The sequence below is a fragment of the Dermacentor albipictus genome, chromosome 6 (genome assembly GCF_038994185.2).
Source record: "Dermacentor albipictus isolate Rhodes 1998 colony chromosome 6, USDA_Dalb.pri_finalv2, whole genome shotgun sequence".
Lineage (NCBI taxonomy): Eukaryota > Metazoa > Arthropoda > Arachnida > Ixodida > Ixodidae > Dermacentor > Dermacentor albipictus.
In genome coordinates, this window is record NC_091826.1 from 89895956 (window position 1) to 89923776 (window position 27821).

General features: G+C 48.7%; 1 protein-coding gene across 1 annotated transcript; it reads right to left on the minus strand.

Annotated features, from left to right (window-relative positions):
• Positions 1-337: 337 nt before the first annotated feature.
• On the minus strand, positions 338-27821 carry LOC135912390 (uncharacterized). The gene is made up of 3 exons (XM_065444830.1): positions 27603-27821; positions 10418-11698; positions 338-3313 (listed from the first exon to the last, which is right to left on the minus strand). The coding sequence occupies exons 2-3, from the start codon at positions 11644-11646 to the stop codon at positions 1264-1266; spliced, it is 3279 nt and encodes a 1092-aa protein (XP_065300902.1). The 5' UTR covers positions 11647-11698; positions 27603-27821; the 3' UTR covers positions 338-1263.

A 27821-nucleotide genomic window follows, 5' to 3' on the forward strand; every position in this document is an offset into this window, starting at 1 on the left:
TGTATTCTCGCCACTTCGTTCGCGTTCAGGCGAGAGGGAGCACGAAGGTCAATTCCCTCGTTGCTGCGCGTCCTATCTTCAAAGCGTTGAATTGAATTGGATTCTGCTGTTTTAGACGCCAAAACCACGATTTGATTATGAAGCCCACCGTAGTAGGGGAGACGCATTGGGGATTAATTTTGACCACCAGGGGATCTCACACGTGCCCCCAATGCCCGGGACACGGGCGTTTTTGCATTTCGACCCCATCGAAATGTGGTCGCCACGGCCGTGATCCAATCCCGCGACCTCATGCTCGGCAGCGCAACACCATAGCTACATTGAAAACGAGCTCCAATCTAGGCATCAGTGCATCGAGAGCTGGTGGCTTCGTGTGCGCTGTGTTCTCACCACTTAGTTTGGGTTGAGGCGAGAGGCAGCACGAAGGTCAATTCGTTCGCTGCTGCGGGCTCTGTCTTCAAAGCGATCGTTTTACACAACCGAAGAACAGGCTTCCTGGTTGGGCAAGCATGGGAATCCTTAGGCATTTAAAATCAGTACTTCTGCTCTGCCTATTTCCACAACTTTGTTTTCCGTCTAGTTTCTCTAGGGATATGCACAAATGCTTTGCATACGTACTGAGAAGAACAGGGGCGTTCTTTATTTTTTGTGCACGTAACATTACCTCTTTGATCGTTGTCGAATCGGGACAACCGAGGACAACCGAGGACAACAGACGACAAGCTCGACGCCCGTTGCTCCGCCAGTTGCTGCGCTGCCACCATTCTCCGGTACTACACGCATGCGCATATGGAAGCAACGTGTGGAATAGCTTTCACGCATATCAGCAGATGGCGCTACGTAAGAAGAGTAGTTGTCCGGGCAAAGAAGGAGGGGAGAATGTGTGGGCAAACGCCAGGAAGTGAAGTGGACGGAAAACGCACCGAAGTGAACTACACGGCCGGCGTCCAGGTTTCACGATTTCTCCCAAGCGCATGCGTTGCGCGGGGGCGGAGGCGGCGCTCCAGGAGGCCATGTGCGCCGCATCGTGCGTGACTTCCCGTTGCCTGCCGCAGCTGTCCGGTAAAATGTGCAGCGCTCGCCATCACGTGGTACACAGTAGACAAAAGTTGAGCAGACCTCTTACACGCTCCCTTTCTCGGAGTCCACGAGAAACTTCTCGTTCCCACTGCCGGGACAAAGTTCGAATTTGACAAGCTAGTCAAGAAATGTCGTCTCCAACTCGCTAAAGGATCCATGACGTCACATTAGTGTTAGACAACACTAAGCGTGGTTAATTGCCTGAAGTATGAGGTATTTGCACTGGTCGCGAGTTTTGCCCGTAGCGCTAACCACTGCGTCTAGAAGCGTGTCACAGGTCGATAGAAGCTGAAGGGCCTGTTTTGAGCAGTCGTCTACATCACTATCCAACACGCGCCGCACGGCGCTGTTAAGGAGGGTCCGATTCCTGCTCAGGGCACTCAGAAGTGGGTACATATCGGCCTGGGTATAGCGCTCGTCGAACTCGAGTGTCAGAAACACAAAGTTTTCTTCCAAAGAGCGCGCCAGCATGCACAGAGCTTCCTGTGGCAGCTCGTTAACACGGAACTTAAGTCGGTGCAAGGTGCGGTTGGCTTGCAGCACGGCTTCAACAGCCTTCACCACTCGGTATTGGCCGATTGCCACGTCGAACTCAGCTTCGCGAAGGCTTCTGTTGTGGGCAATACTGGCAATGATTTCGCTCGGAATGCCGCCAAAATCATAAGCAAGCGGACGTACGATAAGCTTCTTCAGAGAGTTTGTGTCTTGTAGGAAGGACGTGAATACTTTGACAGCCCGAGAGTAGCACAACCTGAAAGAAAAGTAGACGACAAGTTCACTGAGCGATGAACTGCACATATCTACCGCGGAGAGCCATTTCCTGATGGGTTGGGTGTGGTCTTCACTGCACCAGCGAACGCAAGCGGAAGGCACGTACTGGTAATTCTGTTGGAGACACGACGTCCATTCCTTGAGTACGGGGATGCTCCATGTCACTTGCAATCGAGCGAACAGGTCTGCAGTGAGGGGTAACGAAGGTTTCCACCATTTTTTGATGGCAACGTTGCCGAGACGCACACACTCCACTGTACTATTTCGAGAAAGGAAATGCACAAACTGAGACACCGCGTTACCGGCGAATTTGCCCTCCGTCAGGTCAAGATGCTTTACAGAAATGTTATGCTCCAGGACCTTAGCTAGAGCTACAGCTCCGCCGTCTCTTATCGAGTTGTGGCGAAGAGAGATATCCTGAAGGGCGTCGTTCCCTCGAAGAACGTCGGCGAGAGCGAGCGCACATTCGTTGGTAAAGCCGACATTGGTAAGCTTGAGACACCTGAGAGACTCGTTAGCGCGAAGCGCCCGTATGCCGTCCGCAAGACTGACTTGCGAGCAGTCGCGCCAGTCTTCAAGCGACAATTCCTTTAACGTACGGTTGCTATCCAAGGATTGCAGTATGATACCGGCAGTGTCCTTGGCCAGGTGTCTCACGGCTAAGTCCCGCAAGGTTGTATTGACCCTCAACGCACTGGCGAGAAGAGCGGAGTCTGCCTGCGTCAAGAACATGGCGTCCCACACTTCCAGCGAGCTTAAGCTTGAAGCGGCACTCAGAGCGCCAAGTACTTTTCCCGCCAACCTCTCCGACATGTTGCCGAGGACGAGGTGGCGCAGGTTGCTAGGGCCTCTCATTCCTTGAACGAGGCTCTCGACTGCGGCGCCGTCGAGTACCAAGGGCGTAACATTCAAGCACTCTAGTCGAGGAGACATCTCGCAGATGACACGGGCCAAAGCTGCACCGCCATTCGTTTCGTACGAATATCTTCTGTCTGAAAGAGCTTGAATTGTGACGAGACCCTTGTTGGCTGCCAGCGCTTCACTCAGCGTAGCAGGGAAGTAGCGCAAGATGGCAGCCTTGCAGTCTAGGACCAGTCGCTCGATGCAGACGTGATACCTGAGAAGCCAGTACACCAAGCAGTAAGGCTCCACAATTGAGGACACAGTTAATGTCTTGCCGACGTCTTCTACGCATTTCAACGTGAACACGCTGGGAGCGTGTTCGATGACCTGCACATAAACAGTCCAGAGTACTTCGTTTAGAGCGGGCAGTTGCTCCGTCATCCAACATTTCGTGGTGCCGACGATGTTGCCGCAGGGTTTGTGCAGGTCCGTGCCTCTGGCCTTAAGCTTGTTGAGCAGCTCCTGGAACCTTGTCAAAAGCCGGGCGGAATCCAAGAACGGGATTGCGCGTTCTAAGTCGCGGAGGTCACTGGACGGAGACTCCGTCTCGTCAGCCGGTCTGAAATACAAACAGTCGTAGATTTATGCAGTGAAACTTGCTCCATTGTCTAGGTGCGACCTTTTAAATAAGGCGGGAAATTATCGCCATTCGTCGAAGTTGGAATGCGACAATTACGGCACAGCGAGTGAGCCGGGCAGATTGAAGAATAGTGGTCAGAAAGGGCATAGAGGGCACTTTTCGAGGGTGATCACGGCATGCACCTTAATATCGTTCGCACCTACTCGTTTCGTGATGTCCTCACCGTTAACGTTGGCTTATCGCTTGGACGATTGATAGCGCACATTGTGCATGTGTTATCGTACTTGCGTGACAGTTTGCCTGAAAGGCGAAGCATTGATTGCGACAGCAAATTATTAAACAGCTATACGAAGCAAAGTTAGTCATTTTATCAGTTGCATAGACTCCTGTTAATATTCGCTTACTATCTGAATTAATCAGCACGTTTTCACTCGCGCACAGACAAACACGAATGCATCTCACTCGACTACCGCGAACACTCGTACACAAATGCTCGAGTCACAAAGGAGACAGCAGCGGTGAGCCAATTCCTCATCGTGCTGACTCTATGCTTAAACATGAGCTGGACGCGCGAGAACACAACGCACACGAAGCCAACAGCTATCTTTGATCGGCTAGCCTTCGGAGAGGAGATGCGCACTAGCCTGCCCGTTCCCCTCCCTCCCTCCTATCGCGCGTGAGACGGCACGCACCGCTCTCGCCTTCCTCCGTTGCGAGTGCGAGAAAAGCGCGCTGCATCAAGCCAGCATCTGTGTCGGCTCTCTCTGGCAAGCTTTCATTCAGGTCTACACCACACGGCGCGTGGCCACGATGTCATCGTACATCGACTTCATATGGAATATCATGGCGACACGGACGGAGGAAATTCGCATAGAATGTTCACATAGTAGTTGTCGCAATACGAAATCGAAAATATTATGCCACCTTTCACGAGACAAAAAGAAGCACGAAATTCGTTTCTCTTCGCAACATTATGTTTTAAAACACTATTTCAGGTAATTAGGCGCTATAATGCATTTTTCAACCGAGAAAATTGAGGTTAACCACACAAACCTTTACATCGGTATGTCAGAGCGAAACTTTTACTTCACAGATTTCAAACTTTCTTCTCTATTTTTTCTGACGTTCGGGTCGGTGCATTTAGTGAAGTCTATTGAAACTTGACAGGTTCCGTGTTCGGTGCTTTCAGAATAAGGCTTGAGCAAATTTCTTCAAAATCTATGACTTCCTGTAGAGCTTGTGTGAGAAATTTATGGTGGCGTCGCCGAGTGCCTTACGCGGTTGCCTCTTCTTTGACTTAGCAACCCTCTGTTTGCAATAAAAATGCCTTTTTTCTTAGTGCAGGAGGGTTATTTATAGATTAGACTAAAAATATACTATTTACTTAAGACGATTACACGCTACGTAAGCTCACGATCATCAGCAGTTATGCTGGGTTGGGCAAGCGTCGCGATGAAGTCTCTTAGAAACCAAATATGTATAAATATTTACCAAGTTTTTTCATTGTATACAAGGTAATTTCCGTTTTGTCTGTCTTCTCGGCTATCACTTCTCTCTCCGTCCTTTGTTTTATCTAATCCAATTGCCCAATGCTTATCGCAGTTCAGGTGTCGGCACACTGAGGTGGACCGCCACAGGGCAAGGCTCTGTGCGGTCAGCAGCAATTGCGTTCCCGTCCTGCTTCTCTGTATATTTCGTGCATTTCAATAAATTCGTTATGTGAGAAATTATACTCTGTACCAAAGCACATATATCTAGAACAATTATTCACAGGGTACACTGATCATAAGAAAATTTACAGAACATTAAAAAGGGGCTGGAGTGAGTAGGGCAGGCATTACAGAATCCTGACTGGAAGCTTAGCATTGTCGTTGAAACGATACTTGTACAATCACGGCACGCTACCGGTGCTAATACCATCATCATCGTCGTCATCATAATCATCATCAGCCTATCTTTATATCCACTGCAGTACGAAGGTCTCCCCTTGCGATCTCCTATCACCACTCTCTAGCGCAAGCTGATTCCAAACTGTATCTGCAAATTGCGCATTTCTGCCGTCGCCGTCACTGCAACATTCTGTATAATGTCCCAGGGGCAACAGCATCGTCGCCGTACGCCGTATGACCTATGCACGTGTCAAAACCTTCGAGGGTGTGATGACGATAGTGGCTCAATCCCCCAAAAGCGGAAAGCGACGAGGAAGCGCGCCACCTTCAGTAGCGTTTCGGTGGGAGGGAAGAGGGGATCCGTTCAACTTCGGCGGCGGCTGTGTATTGGGAGGCCGTGCGGGCCCTATCTTGAAAGCGAACTGCGCTGGGGACAGAGTGTGCCGAGTGGTGATAGCTTCATGTGCGCTGTGTTTTCGCCGCTTCGTTTGCGCTGAAGCGAGAGGCAGCACAAAGGTTAATTCGCTCACTGCTGCTGCCGCGCGTCCTCACTCCAGTTATTTGACAGCGAGCGTGCGCGGTCACCTAGGGAGATGTGTTCACGTATCCTTGCGCACGCGTGATAACAAGCTGGTTAATTTTGTTAGTAAGCGAATGTTTACAACCTCATACGGCCGATAGAGATACAGTGAAAGCTCGTTAATTCGAACTTCAATAATTCGAATTTATGGATAATTCGAACTGTACGATCTGGTCCGGCCAAGCTCCACAGAAGTCTATGTATTAAAAAGTCCGTTAATTCGAAAGCGAGAAGGTTCCTTCACGGATAATTCGAACTACGCTCGCCTGGCACACGGCCAGAGAAACGCGCCTACTGCCTACACACAAGGCTGTATTGCCTCCAAAACGGAGAGAACGGCGAGAGAAGGCAAAATCGGAAAAAAAATGTAACCGACGCGGGGTCAGCCAGAAGGCAGCGGCGGCTGCCGCCTCTCCGTTCTACGTAACCTCCGAGACTTCTTGCCCATTGCGAATGTCGGAGGCTTTGCAAATCTTGTACAGCTGCTAATGTTGTGCGGAGATGGCATGGCAAGCTCCAAAACACAGCGAATCAAGTACGTCGCAGCTGCGCTTGCAATAAAGAACCAACGAATCAGGGCCTTCGCCACCTTCACAGGTTAAGCGTCTTTGTCTCGGCAGTCTTCATTGGTTGTGCACCTCTGTTTTCAGCTTAGGAAGTATCGGTCGTCGCGATTCATTGTGATGGTGTTAAGCCTCGGCTAACGTTCGTTTCGGTGGACATCGGTGGCGTGGCACAGTCGGACCCAGAGCTTCGACTTGAAGATGGCGTGTGCCCGCGGCACATGCCATCACTTTCTGACACGCCAAATTTCTGACATGCCTTACTGCTTCCAAATCGCAGTGTACTGTTGCCCTCCTTCACTTTCGTTAGTTCGAACTTTCGTTAATTCGAACTGAAGCGGCTTCCCCTTGCGGTTCGAATTAACGAGCTTTTACTGTACTATCCTTACTTGGTATAGCTCTCCACTAATTTGATATCGATATCGATGCTTGGCCTTTCCGGCAAAACGCGAATTTTTTCTCTTGATTTTTTTCTCTTGACTTTACGCCTAGCAATTTCAGTTCCGTCGCTCGTTGCGCGGTTTTTAACTTGTTTTCGAACTTCTAATTCAGTAAAGAAAGAAAACGAAAGCCATGCAACGCGCTGTTTCGTCAATTATGCTCGTCTATATGGCTGTCACAAAGGTGGGCAGCCATATCAGTGCGACAATAGCAGCCCGGCACTCGCAAGACCCACGTGTTTCGTTGTCTTGAGGCGCGCAACATCCATATCATAATATAGGACTTCTGAACAATCTCATACAATCTAGTCGCACAAGTCTTGCACTAGTGCTAATAGTGTACCGATATATTTTCCATAATTAAATTTCCATTTTACGTTAAGTGAACGTCCTAGACCTCGAAACAGTTAAAGAAGTAGCGGCAGACGACAGAGGGCCCAGAATAATTTAGTAAATATTACCTGTTATACCTGCTATACCTGCTACACCTGCTATCCGGACAGGCCGCCATTGGAATATGAACCTGGCCACGTTTAACGCTAGAACGTTATCTAGTGAGGCGAGTCTCGCAGTGCTATTGGAGGAATTAGAGGGCAGTAAATGGGATATAATAGGGCTCGGTGAAGTTAGCAGGCCAAAAGAAGCATATACAGTGCTAAAAAGCCGGCACGTCCTGTGCTACCGGGGCTTAGCGGAGAGAAGAGAATTAGGAGTCGGATTTCTTATTAATAAGAATATAGCTGGTAACATATAGGAATTCTATAGCATTAACGAGAGTGTGGCAGGTCTTCTTGTGAAACTAAATAAGAGGTACAAAATTAAGGTTGTACAGGTCTACGCGCCTACATCCAGTCATGATGACCAGGAAGTCGAAAGCTTCTATGAAGACATGGAATCGGCGATGGGTAGAATGAAAACACAATACACTATACTGATGGACGACTTCAATGCCAAGGTAGGCAAGAAGCAGGCTGGAGGCAAGGCAGTGGGGAAATATGGCATAGGCACTAGGAATAGCAGGGGAGAGTTATTAGTAGAGTTTGAGGAACATAATAATATGGGGATAATGAATACCATCTTTCGCAAGCGGGACAGCCGAAAGTGGACGTGGAGGAGCCAGAACGGCGAGACTAGAAATGAAATAGACTTCATACTCTGTGCTAACCCTGGCATCATAAAAGTTGTGGACGTGCTCGGCAAGGCGCGCTGCAGTGACGATAGGATGGTAAGAACTCGAATTAGCCTAGACCTGACGAGGGAACGGCAGAAACTGGTACATAAGAAGCCGATCAATGAGTTAGCGGTAAGAGGGAAAATAGAGGAATTCCGGATCAAGCTACAGAACAGGTATACGGTTTTAACTCAGGAAGAGGACTTTAGTGTTGAAGAAATGAACGACAATCTTGTGTGCATCATTAAGGAGTGTGCAATAGAAGTCGGTGTAACTCTGTTAGACTGGATACCAGTAAGCTATCACAGGAGACAGAAGATCTGATCAAGAAACGCCAATGTATGAAAACCTCTAACCATACAGCTAGAATGTAACTGGCAGAACTTTCCAAGTTAATAAACAAGCATAAGACAGCTGACATAAGGAAGTATAATATGGATAGAATTGAACATGCTCTCAGGAACGGAGGAAGCCTAAAAGCAGTGAAGAAGAAACTAGGAATTGGCAAGAATCAGATGTGTGCGTTATGAGACAAAGCCGGCAATATCATCCCTAATATGGATGAGATAGTTCAAGTGACTGAGTTCTATAGAGATTTATACAGTACCAGTGGCACCTGCAACGATAACGGAAGAGAGAATAGTCTAGAGGAATTCGAAATCCCACAGGTAACACCGGAAGAAGTAAACAAAGCCTTGGGAGCTATGCAAAGGGGGAAGGCAGCTGGGGAGGACCAGGTAACAGCAGATTTGTTGAAGGATGGTGGGCAGATAGTTCTAGAGAAACTGGCCACCCTGTATACGCAATGCCTCATGACCTTGAGCGTACCAGAATCTTGGAAAAACGCTAACATAATCCTAATTCATAAGAAAGGGGACATCAAAGACTTGAAAAATTATAGACCGATCAGCTTACTGTCAGATGCCAACAAACTATTTACTAAGGTAATCGCAAATAGAATCAGGAACACCTTAGACTTCTGTCAAGCAAAGGACCAGGCCGGATTCCGTAAAGGCTACTCAACAATAGACCATATTCACACTATCAATCAGCTGATAGAGAAATGTGCGAAATATAACGAACTCTTATATATAGCTTTCATTGATTACGAGAAAACTTTGATTCTGTCGAAACCTCAGCAGTCATGGAGGCCTTACGGAATCAGGGTGTAGACGAGCCGTATGTAAATATACTGAAAGATATATATAGCGGCTCCAAAGCCACCGTAGTCCTCCATAAAGAAAGGAACAAAATACCAATAAAGAAAGGCGTCAGGCAGGGAGATACGATGTCTCCAAGGCTATTGACAGCGTGTTCACAGGAAGTATTCAGAGACCTGGATTGGGAAGAATTGGAGATAAAAGTTAATGAAGAATACCTTACTAACTTGCGATTCGCTGATGATATTGCCTTGCTTAGTAACTCAGGTGACCAATTGCAATGCATGCTCACTGACCTGCAGAGGCAAAGCAGAAGAGTGGGTCTAAAAATTAATCTGCAGAAAACTAACAATGTTTAACAGTGTCGGAAGCGAACAGCAATTTACAATAAGGTAGCGAGGCACTGGAAGTGGTAAGGGAATACATCTACTTAGGGCAGGTAGTGACGGCGGATCCAGATCATGAGACGGAAATAATCAGAAGAATAAGAATGGGCTGGGGTGCGTTTGGCAGGCATTTTCAGATCATGAACAGCAGGTTGCCATTATCCCTCAAGAAAAAAGTGTATAATAGTTGTCTTACCAGTACTCACCTACGCGGCAGAAATCAACGAGCCATGGAAAGAAGAATGATGGGTGCAACGTTAAGGGATAAGAAAAGAGCAGATTGGGTGAGGGAACAAACGCGAGTTAATGACATCTTAGTTGAAATCAAGAAAAAGAAATGTGCACGACATGTAATGAGGAGGGAAGATAACCGATGGTCATTAAGGGTTACGGACTGGATTCCAAGGGTAGGGAAGCGTAGCAGGGGTGGCAGAAAGTTAGGTGGGCGGAAGAGATTAAGAAGTTTGCAGGGGCGACATGGTCACAATAAGTACATGACCGGGGTTGTTGGAGAAGCATGGAAGAGGCCTTTGCCCTGCAGTGGGCGTATCCAGGCTGATAATGATGATGACCTGTTATACATTCAATTTCGGCCTCGTTTGCAGGAGGTTGCGGTGTCGTGATTTCATGACAGAGAATGTGATCACGTGGAACCAGGGTAATGCGACGTTTTGACACTGACGCCGGCTCGCGTGGCCGTCTGCTATACTGCTACACTGGGCCTCACACAACGATCATAGGAGACGACCGGGATGAAAGTCAATACATCCTGACGTTCTACTAGTATGCAATCACCTTTTAAGTCGGCGTCGTTCCAGACGGCCGAGAATCAAACCTGCCGAACTAGTCAGAAGTCTTTACTCTCACCCAAGTGTGGGTGAATGTCTGACTCACCGAGCGTTGTTCCGCTGGAACGCGTTCTCTGCGTTTGCGATCTCGGCTCCTGCCCCGGTACCGGCCTCGTGCATGGCTGACTGGGCATTGGACAAAGCCGTGCTCCCCTCGAGACGTGTCCGCGCCATCTGATGCTGCAGCTGCACAAGGTTTTGCTGGTTCACAAAGTTAGTGGGCATGTCGCATCTCGGCTGCTGATGGTGGAGCTGCGAGTTCGGCACCACAGCTAGCACCTCGTGGCCGTAACGCTCAACGATGGGCGGGATTTGGGCGTCGTGTCCGCCGGGATCTGTGCTGCTCCGCAGGTGCAACTGTGACACCATCTGGTAGCTTGAATACATCGAGGGCATCCTATTCTGGTTGTTCATGCACTGCCCCTGGGTGGACTGCATGGGCTGCTGTGCCATACTGCGGTAAGAGCCCTCCTGCATCTGCTGCACCTGCTGCACCTGCTGCACCTGCTGCACCTGCTGCACCTGCTGCACTCTCGCAACCCTCGTCCTTTGAGCCTGGTTCTGTTGCTGATGCTGCTGAAAGGATTGACTGGTCCGGACACCCATTCCATCCTGCTGCTGGGCTATCATCGGTGTCCGCGATCGCTGATGCTGGCTGGAAATATTGACAGGTTGTTGATGACTCGATGGAAGGGGCTGTGCGGTTGTGGTAGTGAGAAGGGGTATGTACTCGCGATGAAACAACGTGGCCAGTGAGGGATGGTACATGTGCGACTGCTGGATCAATGGCTGATGAACGTGCTGGAGTTGAACGGCGATCGATATCGTGAGTGGTTGATGGGTTGGCAGCTCGGTCTGGCGATAGCTCGGAGTGTTCGACGCGGTCGCTGCCGACGCGTGCCAAGTGCTCGTCATATGGTGGCTGCTCGTCGCAGGCTGCTGGAAATACTGCGGCAAGTGGAGCCCACTTTGCGCAGCCGAGGCACTGTGTGAAAACCCCCACGCGGTCACGTTCGTTGAGGCAGAGTCCAAGTCGTAGCTCGCGGCATTGAGCGACCGATGCGGGTCGGCGGCAGGCATGGACACGTACTGCGGGTGCGGATGCCAGGGAGGTAACCCTGTTATCGACGAAGGGGCAGTTCCCGAGTTGTTTCGGTCATTGACGGCGACCATCAAGAGCGCGGGCTGCTGGAACGGGGGATTGTACTGGTTCGTCCAAGGAGCAGGTCCCGGCATGGCCTGTAGCAAGCCTGAGCTCGGAAAGCGCGGGAACATGCCGAAAGACGCCGGTTTGATGCCGCTGCTGCCGCTGGCTTCAAGGAGTCGTCTGCGCGTCAAAAAAAAAACAGGGGCTCCCCCAGTGAGAACGTGTGGTTGTGTAGAACAACAGATGCAGAAAAAAAGGAGCACGCAAACCGGCGTTTATTTCTACTTATTTTACAGCCAAAGTAAGCAGATTGTTAAGAAAGGAACCTGCAGAGCCAATGACATTTCTAAACTGTACACATACCCTCAATTTAGTACGGAAGCGAAAGCTTGTATAGGGGGAGGAACAAAAGAAATCATGCGGATCCCCCGCACTCTGGGAAACAATGCAGCCGAAGCTTTCTGTACTGTTTGAGTTCAATGAAGATAATTGCTGGTGATGTTTATGGTGTCTTTTTAGGTTCATCAGCGTTTAGAGGAATAGAAGAGGGGTGAGGTTATGTTGAACGTTACCTACGTACACCAGTTGTGTTTTCTACAACATACATTTAACGGAGAAATACGTGTTTGCTTGAAGCGTCGTACACTATTGTTCTCAGCCAGCAAAGAGGTTACCACTGTACTTATCATACATGGCGCGACTCATCGTTGCCGAATTCTAAATCTTTATTTAATATATGTGGCTTTAGATGGAAAGCCCCCAACCTGACGATGAGGCATATGGCAGTGCAGGAGTCGTTTTAGAAGTTTGAGTGCCTGGGACTCTCCATCACCATCAGTCTAATTTTATGTCCACTGCAGGATTAAATGATTCAGCTTCGGCTGCAATTTTCCTAATTTCATCAGGATCGCCAGCTTTGGGCTTTCCAGAGAGCCTGCGATCAGGTGGTTAGTACAGGCCTAACTTTCCCCACGTGGGAGCGGCCTCCGGTACGCCCTATGGGGCGGCGCTTCGCAGGACCCTTTAATTAAACTTCTTCGTATCCGTATCACCTCACCTAAGCGTCTGCCATCCTCTACTTCGCCTCGCTTCCCTTCACTTCTTTTCGCACCAATTCTGCAAATCTAAAGGCTCGATCATTCACACTGGGCAGACTTGACACCGACAAGAGAACGACAAGACAGCGATGCCGGTGAACGGCCGACTATAGTCGGGAGACTGTGTCACTGAGAGGAATTCTGTCACATTAGGCCGACAGCACCGCCGATGCGAGCGACGACGGCAAGTCGTCGCAGTGTGCTAGCATCTCGTGACGCCGACACCGACAAAACCAGTTGCCAGACTGTCGTTGAGCCAGTCTTCGTGAAGTTGGCCGCAGAGCAAGAATATCGCAGCGCCAACGAGATTGCTGCAGCAACTGCTCGTTTATATATACTTAACCGGGCTCAAAATATACTTCAGAAGCTTAAATGCAAGAACGTCAGACCTTGTCAGCAGTCTGTGTCGAGCTAGACGCGGTGCCGATTCTGTTCAGCGCAGAACCAACCTGCAGCCGGCAGGTTCGTGCACGTATGCCCATACCGACGCGCCTCGACTAACGGCCCTGTCACGCTGGGGCGATGCGACGTTGATCTTGGTTTCTCGAGTTCAGTGTAGTTCATTTCTGTCCATAGCGACTTGAAAAGGACCACTCTTGACTTCGTACAATCCGTAGACAGGGAGGGGACACAGCACGGCAAGCGAAGAGAACCTCATACAATAATTAGCACTGAGAGCCGTTTTCTAAACCCGGCCACTCATATCAGCTCGTATCTGTGTGACACGACGCTGATTGCAAGCTCAGATCAGCATGTTTTGCGGCACTTAATCAGTATTTCGGGCTCGCCATGCATGGTTTCCACAAGAATGGATTTCTGGTGTATTTCAAGCAAAGTACGAACGACGGCACATTAAAGGGGATCAATGGAAGGATGCTGTGGGCGTCCCCTTACAAACAGAGGGGTTGGTTGCGCCACCAAGCTCTTGTTCTTATTTTGTCTAATGTCATATCTGCCTTTTTAAAAGAAAACACACAAACAAAGGATTTCCGCCATCAAACTTTCTCAATCAGTAGTGGCAACGTAGTTTTTATACGCCCCCGTTGTTCATGGTATCTCGACTTTTCTGCCACCAAACCTCCAGTCGCCTCTCACCAATCTGTATTGCGGACATGTTTACTTGCCCCCTGCTCTCGCTGAACGCAAGCGCCTCAAGGAGGCCACAGGTGCTTAAATTGACCACTGCGCAGATATGTTCATATTCGATTAAAACATGCTCCATCGTTTCCCTAGCTTTACCGCAACAAACACATGCTTCTTCTTCCTTCTTAAACCTCGCTTTATAGTTGCGTGTTCTCAGGCATCCCGATCTCGCTTCGAAAAGTAATGATCTTCCTTCTGAGTTATCATCAATTGTTTTTTTCCTGATTTCGCTTTTTTTTCCTCTTAACTAGTTCCTCACGGCAGGTTTCTTTTCCACTGCTGCCACCTGCGAGATTTCAGCCTCTCTGACTTCGCGGCGCACCGCCGAAAGCACCATCTCGTATCCCTAGAACAAACTGCAAAGGCTCAATAAATAAAGCCACGAGAACAAGCTGTCGTTTCTCCATCGTGACCTTCGCTTTTCTTCTCTCGTCGTGATGACGAGGTCGCGTATTAGCGGCGAGAATTTGGAGTGGCGCCCTCTCGCGAGTGACGTCACGCCAGGACGCCGCTCTCTCCGCTTCGTGTATGCTTGGCGTATAGGTGGCTCGATACGCACTCGTTGAAGGATATGTCGGTTTCTTTATGCTACCATCCGTGAACCATAGTTCCTTCTTCAAAACCGCGTGAGTCGAGAAAATTTGCGGCTTGGATAGCGCAAGCTATGAGCGTTGAAGGGGTCCATGGTTTTGCAATGCATATATGCGCCGTGTCTGTTGAAGAATTGTGCAGAAAAGCAATGTGTACAAATTCAACACAAGGAGTTGTGTATGATGTTTCGCTAAACAGTCAACATTACCTTAGTACTTAACTATCAGAGGCATCGCATTTTACGACGAAGATAATTTTTAGTATTTGGTGTCATGTTAGCCATGTTAAAAAGACACTGCCCAGCGAAGCTGTCATCACGATTCCTATTACTCTGGTGCGTTGTTCTAGTCAAATATGGTCACTTTATTGATGCGTAAAAAATATGGTTAGGCACACATTTCCTATGATAAAGTTAGCTGCTACTTTAACCGCTTTCTGAAACAGGCCCCCATAATTGCTCAAAGCTGCAAACACGACGGCGCGTCATATATAGAGCATTTACACATATGGTTAATTCACAAATATCATAATAGCAATCACTTGGAAGAAACGTTCCGTGGTTGAGATTGAGAGCCACTCGATTGCAAGCGATGAAATGTTTCGTGGTGGCCCTCAGTAGGCTTGAAAATATGGCGCACCCTACACGCACGGTAGCAACCGACTGTCGCTATGGCGAGGCACGCATTGTTCGCGAAACCAATCAGCTCACTACAATTACGAATTGAAACCATGAAGCAGTTTTTCTTTTCTTTTACAGCGCCAATTGCAGCGTCTAAGGTATACTCGACGTGCTACAGCGCAGGTTATAGGGTGCCTAGAAAAGTAAAATTGAAGCACCTTTTTTCTCACCATGTCTAGATAGAGCGTTAATGATAAACGCACAACTATTCGCTTCGTCAGTACATAAAAAAACCTCGCGAACCATCATTAGGAAGACAGCACAATTAAGCTTTACATATTTCACTTGATTTTTGACCCTATAGCAACGAATTATATCTTCAATATGTCCCATACTACTAATGTATGACGCTTCGGCTTCTTTCTGGCTGCGGCCATACGGCGCATTAGGCATATTTCACTAAAACATTTGGGCCAAGCATCCTGTGTTAGTTTACCAAACAGATTCGTCATTTATATTCCTCAAGCAACAAGCACCAGTAAATTGCTCAAGCGAGTTGAACGTGTAGCATGGAAAAGGGAATATATATTGTTAAAGCTCCTTTCGTATTCTGCAAACAGCTGTAAGGCTCAATTAGCTTTACTTCGAATTACCGCCACTTAAAATAAACACGTTAAGAACCGCCTAATTTTGAGAAGCAGTTAAAGAAGCAAGTGGTGCTGGTAGAACCTAAACAGCAGTGTTAAGTGATCATGTTACTACCGAGCGTTTCTTTGAAGAAATGCAATAATTCGATATCATGTGAACTAATCGTCGACAGCAAACCTGTTTTTGGCGGATTAAAATCAAGGTAACTTTTGTAGAAGTCATATACAGCCAGCGTTGGTGACATACTTGTCGCCCCATGGCTGGTATGGTATAACTGGATTATATGCTATGCTTTTGCGCTTGTCAATCCGGTCAAGAAAAACCCGCAATGAGCTGGTCTGCGCTCCTTCGGCTGGCGCTGTAGCGTTGCCTCTGAGAACTGTATTGTCGATGAAATAAGCTCGTTGAATAACATTTCGCGAACGAAGACGTCGTAAAAATATATTTGAGACGACCGCCATAAGTACACAAGCAGAGGGAACGAGGGCGAACAAACGAAAGCACTGCAAAAAGTGCCCGGACACCGCCAGAACTGCAGTAGACCACAGGCGCGAGTCCGTGCCTTGACGTCACGCCAGCAGCGTTCGCAGCGCCCCTCTAGTTCGGTCTCGGGGCCATACAGTGCGCACTCTCGAGGCGCAGCGCACCTACGAAGAGCAAGGGCGACACCAAATGCGAGAAGGTGATCGAGAAACTCCCGAGTTTCTTTACGCTCGGACGCTGGCCGCCGACGCGGTAAAATAGGTGTAGCAGCGGGCCCTATCGAGCAAAAACGAGCAAGCATTCATAATGCGTGATCTCCGAGATCTGACAACGCGTATCATCTGAGAGGCTATTGTCCAGTTTATATGGCTGCCTTTTTTAAACCTAACTGACCAAGAAACCGAGTCTGAATATCGGAAACAGCGTCAAGGTGCAAGACTTTGCTGGCGAAGCTTCATTGCTCAAATCGAAAGAAAACACAGGTAACTGTTTGGAGCAATACTGTGAAGTGCAGGATGACGATTCCATAGATCCCAAGCGCCCGCCTTTACGACACGTTCATATGAGGGATCGCCAGCCGTTTGTGCGCAGGCGCGAGTGAGAAAATCTGCCTATGCACTACGGAGGAGGTTTCTTAGTGCGTGTTGTAGGCGTTTGTCCCTAGGCATGCCGGTATTGCGGAGTCCATGGGGGTCGAGCTTCTTTACGCTCGGACGCTGGCTTCCGACGCGCTAAAATAGGTGAAGCATCGGGCACATGACGGCCGATTTGGCGACCGCTGTGCCGGACAGACTGTGTGGTACCTGCGCGGCGCTCGTGATAAGTCAGTCATGGCGAATCATAGCTTTATCTCCCTTTACGGCGACGTATATATACCTTGTAAATAACATCACAGATGTTCCTGTGGGAGCAACTAGTAGCGACGTACCGTAGTAGCCCGGGCCGCATATATTGTAAAATGTCGCGGGGCGCGGTAGTGCTGAACTTAACGTCACAAGTTGGCGGCTGGATTTAATTATATTTATTCAATCGTGTTTTTTTTTACTAATTTTAACAACGTGTCATTATTTCTCATTATTGGCGGCCCCTTCACGATACCACAGCGGCAACGGAAACACGAAAGCTAGAACCCGGACTGGTCCGAGGGTTAGGGCTCGCCGACGCCCCAACACACGGGCCACCCAGCTTCAGCTTTGATCCCCCGCTACCTCTTGGGTGCCCTGGTGATCCTGCGCCGCCTGCTTTATTATAACCTCAGCTAGGTACTCTCCTGAGGCCTCCGTTTGTCGGTTACATGTGCCCTCCTGGATCAGTGCTTGTAAAGAAGGCAATCTATTGTCGCGACGAAAAAAAGCGACCCGCGACTTATACAACACCAGTCAGAACCTTGACCCTTCAGACAGAGCGATCACCAAATGGCGCGTCCGTGCCCACTGCCTCACCGCGCGGGCAGCCAGCGGCAGAGCGTAAACGAACTCGACCGCACTCAGCAATGCCGGCATGTCTAGGGGACAAACGCATACAACACGAGAAACGTCATCCGTAGCGCCAAGCAGGGTCATATATTCAAGGAGCAAAAGCCCACAGATTTTCTCTCTCACGTCAGCTCTTACTCGCGCCTGCGCCACATACGGCTGGCGATTCCTCGGATGAACGTTTACTGCCGGGTTTCGCCTCGTAGGCGCTGCCATTTTCAGTCGTGTGTGGCGGTGCCATTGCAGTGCGAAAAAAAAAATTGCCCGACTTTGCCGAAGAGTCCAGTCCGGCCGACGTCCGGCCGACAAGGCCGTCAGCGATCCGTCTGCACGCTGGTTTCCCCCCTTTCTCCCCTTTGGTTTCCCCCCTTTGGGGCTTATCTTGTACCACAACAATAGTCATAATCTGCCTTGCATGCCTTTACTTTCTCGAAAATTCCGAGCTTGGTACTTTACTATTGAGAATGCCGTGTCACGCTGATATGGTGCATGCCGTTCCTGACCTGACAGTAGTGGCCGCGCAGCTTTAAAGAAACGAAATGTGCACAAGGCAGATGACGATTATCATTATGGGACAACACACGTCCCCAAAGGTGCCAGTTTTTTACGGCGAAGCTGCTTATGGCTAGGATCCCGGGAATTTTACGTGGTGTAACGCCGACAGAAAACTATCATCTATCGTTCATATCGCCACATGCAATGGCCCATACCCCCGTAAGTCAAGGACACTGGGCAAAGTGAAGCGAACACGGCATACATTCTTTGTAATCGCGCATACAACATGAAGAACAGCATACGTTTCGATAAAAAACAGGCTCAAAACAAGCATGTGAACCACGTTGGGGAACCACCAAGCACAGTGAAGAGCAGAGGGTTTTATTTGTACATCGCTTCACTTGATCTACTCAATCGCTTCTAACTCCTCTTCCTCATCTCTTAAGCCACACCCCCTACTCGCTCCTGTACGTCTAAAACCAGCGACGCGCCAGAAGAAAAGTTTGCCACAACATCATTAATGACAAGGCTCTCCTGCGACTACATCCAAAGCGAAACACAGAGCGCTCCCAGCATACATTTCCCGGTAAAGATTGCTGCTGCGCAAGCTGTCGTGGAAACGGTACCTTGACTGTAGCATACGAAGGAATGAGTGACGTAGCCACACTCTCGTACGTAAAAGAAGAAGCCACCTAACAACTGATTTGTGTTGCGACAGTGCCATGGGAAGGCCTCCTGAAGAGCAGCCTGCATGCAAGGTGCGACGAATTTCTCTTATCCGGTCCGCTCTTTGTAGGTGCATGAAATAGCGGCGCAAGCCAACCAGTAAGCCGTCCAAATGATCGATTGATGGAGGTTGTTTTTTGGCGCAAGGGCCACAAATGGCCCAAGAGCGCCATGGCACTTGGTGATGAATGGCAATGAGAATAGTTCAATATGGTGGAAATCAAGTGGCTGTATATTGACCTAAAATATTCGCTGTCATCATCATCATCATCAGCCTGGTTACGCCCACTGCAGGACAAAGGCCTCTCCCATAATTCTCCAACTACCCCTGCCATGTGCTAATTGTGGCCATGTTGTCCCTGCAAACCTCTTGATCTCATCCGCCCACCAAACTGTCCGTCGCCCCCTGCTACGCTTCCCTTCCCTTGGAATCCAGTCCGTAACCCCTCATGACCATCGGTTATCTTCCCTCCTCATTACAGGTCCTGCCCATGCCGATTTCTTTTTCTTGATTTCAACTAAGATGTGATTACCTCGCATTTGTTCCCTCACTCAGTCTTCTCTTTTCTTATCCCCTAACGTAACACCCATCATTTGTCTTTCCATAGATCATTGCGTCGTCCTGAATTTAAGTAGAACCCTTTTCGTAAGCCTCCATGTTTCTGCCCATACGTGAGTGCTGGTAAGACACAGCTGTTGTACACTTTTCTCTTGATGGATAATGGTAACCGCCTGTTCATGATCTGAGAATTCCTGCCAAACGCACCCCGGCCCATTCTTATTCTTCTGATTATTTCAGTCTCATGATCCGCATCCGCGGTCACCACCTGCCCTAAGTAGATGTATTCCCTTACCACTTCCAGTGCCTCACTACCTATCGTAAACTGCTTTTCTGAGACTGTTAAACATTACTTTAGTTTTCTGTAGATTAATTTTTAGACCTACCCTTCTGCTTTGCCTCTCCAGGTCAGTGAGCATGTATTGCAATTGGTCCCTTGAGTTACTAAGCAAGGCAATATCATCAGCGAATCGCAAGTTACTAAGGTATTCTCCATTAACTCTTATCCCAAACTCTTCCCAATCCAGGTCTCTGAATGCCTCCCGTAAACACGCTGTGAATAGCATCGGAGAGATCGTATCTCCTTGCCTGACGCCTTTCTTTATTGGGATTTTGTTGCGTACTTTATGGAGGGCTACGGTGGCTGTGGAGCCGCTACTGATATCTTTCAGTATTTTCACATACGGCTCGTCTATGTCCTGATTCCGCAATGCCTTCATGACTGCTGAGGTTACGACTGAATCGAACGCTTTCTCGTAATCAATGAAAGCTATATATGAGGATTGGTGATATTCCGCACATTTCTCTATCACCTGATTGATAGTGTGAATATGGTCTATTGTTGAGTAGCCTTTACGAAATTCTGCCAAGTCTTTTGGTTGACAGAAGTCTAAAGTGTTCTCGATTCTATTTTCGATTACTTTAGTAAATACTTTGTCGGCAACGAACAGTAAGCTGATCGGTCTATGTTTTTTCAAGTCTTTGGCGTCCCTTTTCTTATGGTTTAGGATTATGTTGGCGTTCTTCCAAGATTCCGGTATACTCGACGTCATGAGGCATTGCGTATACAGGGTGGCCAGTTTTTCTAGAACAATCTACCCACCATCCTTCAAGAAATCTGCTGTTACCTGATCCTCCCCAGCTGCCTTCCCCCTTTGCATAGCTCCCAAGGCTTTCTTTACTTCTTCCGGCGTTACTTGTGGGATGTCAAATTCCTCTAGGCTATTCACTCTTCCCTTATCGACGTGGGTGTCACTGGTACTGTATGAATCTTTATAGAACGCCTCAGCCCCTTGAACTATCTCATCCATATTAGTAATGATATTGCTGGCTTCGTCTCTTAACGCATACATCTGATTGTTGCATATTCCTAGTTTCTTCTTCACTGCTTTTAGGCTTCCTCCCTTCCTGAGAGCATGTTTAATTCTACCCATATTATACTTCCTTATGTCAGCTACCTTACGCCTGTTGATTAACTTGGCAACTTCTGCCAGTTCTATTCTAGCTGTAGGGTTACAGGCTTTCATTGTAGTTTCTTAACCAGATTTTTTGTCTCCTGCGATAGCTTATTGGTATCCTGTCTAACGAAGTTACCACCGACTTCTATTGCACACTCCGTAATCTGCCACACAATGATAATCGTCATCTGCCTTGCTTGCGTTTCCTTTCATGAAGACGCCGCGCCCGCTATACTTTCCTGTCTCGAATGCTATGTCACACTGATAACGCGCTTGTCGTTCGTTGCTGGGAAGCACCGGGCTCACAGCACAAAGAAAGGAAGTGTGGACAAGGGAGACGACGTTTATTGTTCACTCTAAAAACAGTTGCACCCTTTGGGGTGTATATTTGTCCCACAACTATAACCGTCATCTGTCTTGCCCACGTTTCCTTTCTTTAACGCTGCTAGCCCGGCACTTCCCAGTCACGACCGGCATGCGCGTTATCAGTGTGACGCAGCATTCTCGACAAGAAAGTAGCGAGCGCCGTGTTTTCAAGAAAGGAAACGCAAGCAAGGCAGATGACGATTATCGTTGTGGGACAAATATACACCCCAAAGGGTGCAAACTGTTTTTAGAGTGTTGTGTGGCAAGATAAAACCCAAGGGGTGTAATATTGTTTTACAGTATACACTCTACACTCTTAGAAAAATTTACACCCTTTGGGGCTTATCTTGTCCCACAACGATAATCGTCATCTGTCTTGCCCGCGTTTCCTTTCTTTAACGCTGCGAGCCCGGTACTTCCCGTCACGAACGGCACGCGCGTTATCAGTGTGACGCAGCATTCTCGACAGGAAAGTAGCGAGCGCCGAGTTTTCAAGAAAGGAAACGCAAGCTAGGCAGATGACGATTATTGTTGTGGGACAAATATACAGCCCAAAGGGTGCAACCGTTTTAAGAGTGTAAAAAAAGTTTACACACTTTGCGGTAGATTTGCCACACAACGATAATCGTCATCTGTATTTTCCGCATTTGCTTTCTTGAAAAGGCAGCGCTGGTTACTTTCCTGTAGAGAATGCTCTGTCGTGCTGATAACGCGTATGCCGTTCGTGACTTTCAAGTACCGGGCTCGCCGTGTTAAAGAAAGGAAATTTGGACAAGACAGATGACGATTATCATTATGTGGCAAATATACACCCCAATGGGTGCAACTTTTTTTAGAGTGTTAAAGAAAGGCAATACATTTAACGCGGCGAGCCCGATACTTTCCAGTAACGAACGGCATGCGCGTTATCAGCATGACACAGCATTCCCGACAGGAAAGTAACGAGCGCAGCGTTTTCAAGAAAGGACATGCGGGCAAGGCAGATGACGATTATTGTTGTGTGGCAAATATACACTCCAAAGGGTGTAAACTTTTCTTAGAGTGTATGTCTCCGTCGCTGAGGAAATGACATGGCCAGCAATATGGGGTTCTATTCTGGACATTCCGCCATTTTCTTCGAGGCATGACGTAGATGTGACGCATACAAAATGGCGCTGACGGCCCCATTTAGGGACCGAATCTTATAACGGTTCGGAATACGAACCGTTCGCTTCGCCACTTACGTCAATTGATGTGACGCTCCCAAGCCGGCGGTGCAAGAAGGGGAGGACGTGACCAATAGATGAGAGGATGCCACCTCTGAAGTGTACGTCACTATATGACGAGCTAATCGAGGAATTCCAGAATGTTTCTGCTTGCTAAACAAATGTAAAATATAAATTAAATATTATACGCCAAGTTTTGACGTATAAACTTGTGGTGCCGGGCGTTTACGCAATGCAGAAGTAATTTATTCATGTCATTCTTTTTCATTCTCAGCCCCCAGGCGGTATCGTAAGCGTAAATGAGTTGGCCATGGAGTGGGCAGAGCGCAGCGCTATGTCGTCTGCTACCAGGAGCTCGCACGATGCATGCAACAGGAACGCACTACCAGCACTTCTCAAATAGATAGCGCGACAAAACCGTGAACTGGTTCTTAGGGACACCTTTACTAGCCGACTATATCAATTTTCCTTCTTTTTTCGCCCTTCGTCATCGGCTCGGACATGACTCGCTCGCCGCCGCGCTGCCGCTATCCCTGCGATCTGCCCCACGCCGCGTCACGTGATAGAAGCAATGGAACTTAAATCGAACATTACTGTATACGGGCCCTGCGTTTCCTGCGCGAAGTCTAATCTAAGAGTGTGGTGCTGACGGTGCGCGCTGTGCCATGAATATGAGAAACAAAGTATGGCACTCCCGAAATAGAGAAAAAAGGGCAGCCAAGTAAGAGAGCTCTACAATACCTTCCCGTCCTGACTGTATAGTTTTATCAGCCGAACGAAGGAAGCGCTGAACCAGCCTAGGTTGAACCCTTCTGACTGCTGAACGGCGATCTGCTCGCTATTCACACTGGCGATAGCACTGGGAATTCGATCTCATCGTGCAAATATCTCCTTGGCATTGACTTTGAAGCTGAGGTCACGGGAAAGCTGACCCAGCCCTTCAATGGGCCAACACAGTAATTGCGAGAGCAACTTTGTGGACAATGTCGGCAGCAGAGATCTAGGCAATTCCGACGAATGCTTCGCGTCGGACTGAGCTCTGGGAGCTGCAGGCCGGTGGCAATGAACCCCAGCGCGCAATATTCCTTCCTCTGCGTGGAATGGCCACTCGTACGCTTGCACCCGAGTCTCCTCCATTTGATAGCGTAGCCTGCAAAAGGTCTACTTAGAAAGCCAGCAAGGGCGGTGCAACTCATTATCCGTCACTTCTTCGAAAGCGTATCGCATTTCCAGCCGTGGTCGACACCGAAAGAGCAACGCCAAGCAGACGAGGAAGGCAAGTAATAGCCTCCGAAGCAACCAACGCACGCGCGCGCGACGCCCGCGTGTCTCCGGGCACGAGCGACCGGCGCGCGCGGCCAGGGTCACAAGCCAACAGCCCAGCCACAGCAACGGAACCCAAAGCGGACTACCGCTTCGCCGGTTCCTACGACCGGTTCACTTTGAAGATGATTGACAGATGCGTGACGTATTCGAAAATTGCGATACCGCCCCGCTGCCTCTGATGACCTGTGGCGTAATCAAAATTTTGGCCGATCAGGTGAGGCCAAAGGAACGGTTCCCCAACCGAACCGTTATAAGATTCGGCCCTAGGGCGATATTCTGGACATTCCGCCATTTTCTTGGATGCGTTACGTAGGCGCGACGCGAACAAAATGGCGCTGGTGGCCCCGTTTTGCTTACGTAACGTGACGCCAACTTGACGTTTCGCCTAAGAAATTGAAATGAAGGCACTGAATATAGCGTTATCGGTAAAGCAAAGCAGTTTTCCTCCGCAGTAAAAATAAAGCAGCTATCTCAAAGCGTATGATTATTCCGTCAAAAACGCTTCTCGCTTCCGTCGTCTGCTGCGTACAAGCCATCGTCTGCTTCAATAGCTAGGATGCGTGTCCCCGGAAAATGGAATGAGCCATCACATGTTGGCGCCAACGCGCTTGTTTTCTTGCTTCAGACAACATACGCGACCTACCAGTGGTGATGCGCGCACGTTCTAGGCCACGTTATCGCTATCTCGTGAAACGCAAGTGACTCAGTCCGACTCGGCTGGCTGAGAAACGGCCGAATATCACCGATAGCGTTGCGCGCACCAGAGATATCCACTAGAGCGACGCAAGCGCCGGCGCTGCCATCTCTTGTTCATTTCGCTGGTTACTCGCACCGAGGGAGGAAACTTCAAGGCGCCGCCTTGCGTACATTTCTTTTTATAAATTAGAAAGAGGCCGTTGTCATAACTTTTGATTGTGCGAAAAGGCATTAATCTTGATTACAATACAAATGCAGCAGTGAAAAGTGGACAACAATGCCGAAAGTTTGCTATGTTCAACCAATATTATTTCGTATAAACGCGTTCTCTTAAAAAATGATGGCCCCAAACACAAATGGCAACACCACCCGAGAGCGATGCAAATACTATGAGCACGCGTTATGAGCAAAAGATTTTCGTGGTGCCAAACGAAGGGGGAAATGTGGCGATACGCATTCCTCTCGGCAGCCATTGCATATGGATGCTCATTAGCATAATTCGCGCCACTCGTCGCAGCAAAAATTATGGCGGAAAATCTCAGCAATGGCGGCCCAGCGCAACGTCACGCATCGTCAAAATGACGTTTACGAAACAGCCCTTCCTGTGATGCTCCTCACGAGATATTCCTTCAGCCAATCAGCAAGCTGGCATGGCTCATATCTTCGATCGCCACCACATATTCGCGCAATTGCAGATGCATTGCACTGACTTCTGCACGCTACCGCTCACATTCTTTTTGAAGCGCTAACATCACAATATATCTGCCAAGGACTAAATAAATGTATTAGTCCATAACATTTGCAGCTCCACGTCACGTTTCGTCATCTTGATGAAAGCGCAAAATGACATTTCGCAAAACTTCCGTTTCCCTCCACAAATTTCAAGGCACGTGAGCTCTCCACAACCAATCAGGGAGTCAATATGGCGAATAATGGCAGCCGTGCAGCCGCCATGCGTGTCGAGAATAGCACCCTTACTTCCGTAACGTGACGAGACCCTGACGTTCTGCCTAAGAAACTGAAATGAAGGCATCGAACCTAACGTTCTTCATAAAGCAAAACAGTTTTCCTCCTGAGTGAAAAATAAAACAGCTAGCTCAAAGCCTATGATTTCTCCGTCGAAAACGCTTCTCGCTTCCGTCGTGTGCTTCATGAGCTAGGATGCGTGTACCCAGGAAATGGAATGAGTCATCGTACGTTGGCGCAAACGCGCTTGTTTTCTACCTTGAGCCAACGTATGCGACCTAACAAGGGTAATGAGTGCACGTTCTAGGCCACGTTATCGCTATCTCGCGAAACGCAAGTGACTCAGCCCGACTCGGCCGGCTGAGAAACGGCCGAATATAGCGTTGCGCGCGCGGCAGAGGTATCCGCTTGCGCGACGCAAGCGCCGGCGCTGCCATCACCTGTTAAGTTCGCTGGTTACTCGTATCGCATGAAGAAACTTCAAGGCGCGCGCCGGCTGACGTACTATCAGCGTCAAATGAAAGTTGAACAGCGGTGCGCGTGGCCCAAGCATAAGTGAAGATATAGTGCACGCCATCCAGTCATCACCATTGACAGGCGCGCACATCCGGTTTGGCCGCACTGCGCGATTCCCCTCTAGGGAGATAATTTCGCTTCTGTTTTGGTTCTTACCTTTGAAAGGGAGAAAATGAAAATGAAGCTAGAATGTTGCAGTTTACGGTGAGTCTTGTCGCACGGATCGCCGAAACCAGAAGTGCTGTCGGCGCGAACAGCGGCGCTCGTGGTGCAGTTTGCACCGTCATCGCAAGGTAGATTCGCCCGCGCGGCGCGGGCGATGACAGTGCAAACTGCACCACGCGCACCGCTGTTCGCGCCGACAGCACTTGTGGCTTCGGCGATCTGTGCGACAAGACTCGCCGTAAACTGCAACATTCTATCTTCATTTTCATTTTCTCCCTTTCAAACGTAAGAACCAGAACAGACGCGAAACAATCACACTAGAGGGGGATCGCGCAGTGCGGCCAAAACGGATGTGCGCGCCTGTCAATGGTGATAACTGGACGGCGCGCACTATATCTTCACTTATGCTTGGGCCACGCGTTCCGCTGTTCAACTTTCATTTGACGCTGATAGTACATTCCTTTTCATAAATGAAAAAGGCGCCGTTGTCAAAATTTGTGATTTTGCTAAAAGGCATTAATCTTGATTAAAATACAAACGCAGTAGTGAAAAGTGGACAACGCTGCCGAAAATTTGTTATGTTCAACCAATATTTCACATAAACGCGTTCTTTTTAAAAAATGGTGGCCCGAAACACAAATGCCAACACCACCCGAGAGCGATGCAAATACTATGAGCACGCGTTATGAACAAAATATTTTCATGGCGCCAAACAACTGGGAAAATGTTGCGATACGCATTCCTCTTGGCCACCGTTGGATATGGCTGCTCATTAGCATAATTTGCGCAGCTCGTCGCACCACAAATTATGGTGGAAAATCTCTGCAATGGCGGCCCAGCGCAACGTCACGCAGCGTCAAACTGACATTTACGAAAAGGCCCTTCCGGTGATGCTCCCCACAATATTCCTTTAGCCAATCAGCAAGCTGACATGGCGCATATTTTGGATCGCCACCACATATTCGCGAAATCGCAGATGCACTGCGATGGCTTCTGTACGCTACCGCTCAGTTTCTTTTTGAAGCGCTAACGTCGCAATATAGCTGCCAACAACAACAAAAAATCTATTAGCTCCAGGCCCGATCTTCAGGAGGCCATCCTGGAGTGGGCTGAGAGGATAAAGGAGGCCTACTTCAAATAGTTCCTCCCCCACCCTCTATTCCATTGCCCCCTTCCCTTTAAAGAGGGATAAATAAAGTTTTTCATCATCATCATTAGTCGATAAAATTTGCAGCCCCGGCCTCGTCACGTTTCGTCATCTTGATGAAAACGCAAAATTGAATTTTGCGAAAATTCCGTTTCCCGGCACAAATTTCTAGCCACGCGTGCTCTCGACAGCCAATCAGAGAGTCAACATGGCGGATAGGGGCGGCCGTGCAGCCGCCATGCCTGTCGAGAATAGAACATATGGCTTCGTTTCCCTGGCGATAATGCCGCCATCTCGCGGATGTATCGCAGAAGTGCATTCATTGTGCATGCAGCGTATAAAAAAAACAAAATAATCATGGGTGTACTGCACAGCAGGCGACCACAAAGTAAGAAGACACTTACCAGACCCTGTGAAAACGGGAGCTCGTAATGGACGAAAAATCTCTCAAATTGTCGCCTCGGGAACAGCACAATCACACGTCGAAAACGTCCAGGACCGGCGAGGGCAAGCTGCATGGCGTCATTCACGGTTCACATCGTTTTCACTCTGGTGCAGCATTAGTCGCGCAACACCACCAAACACGAAGACCTGGTAAGGCATGAACTAGCGAGTGCGAAAAT

Excerpts from the sequence above, each read along its gene's own strand:
- LOC135912390 (XM_065444830.1), bottom strand. The coding sequence starts at position 11,646 with ATGTTCCCGCGCTTTCCGAGCTCAGGCTTGCTACAGGCCATGCCGGGA. Across the intron at positions 3,314-10,417 it reads TTCCAGCGGAACAACGCTCG|ACCGGCTGACGAGACGGAGT; the intron begins GTGAGTCAGACA and ends TTTGTATTTCAG.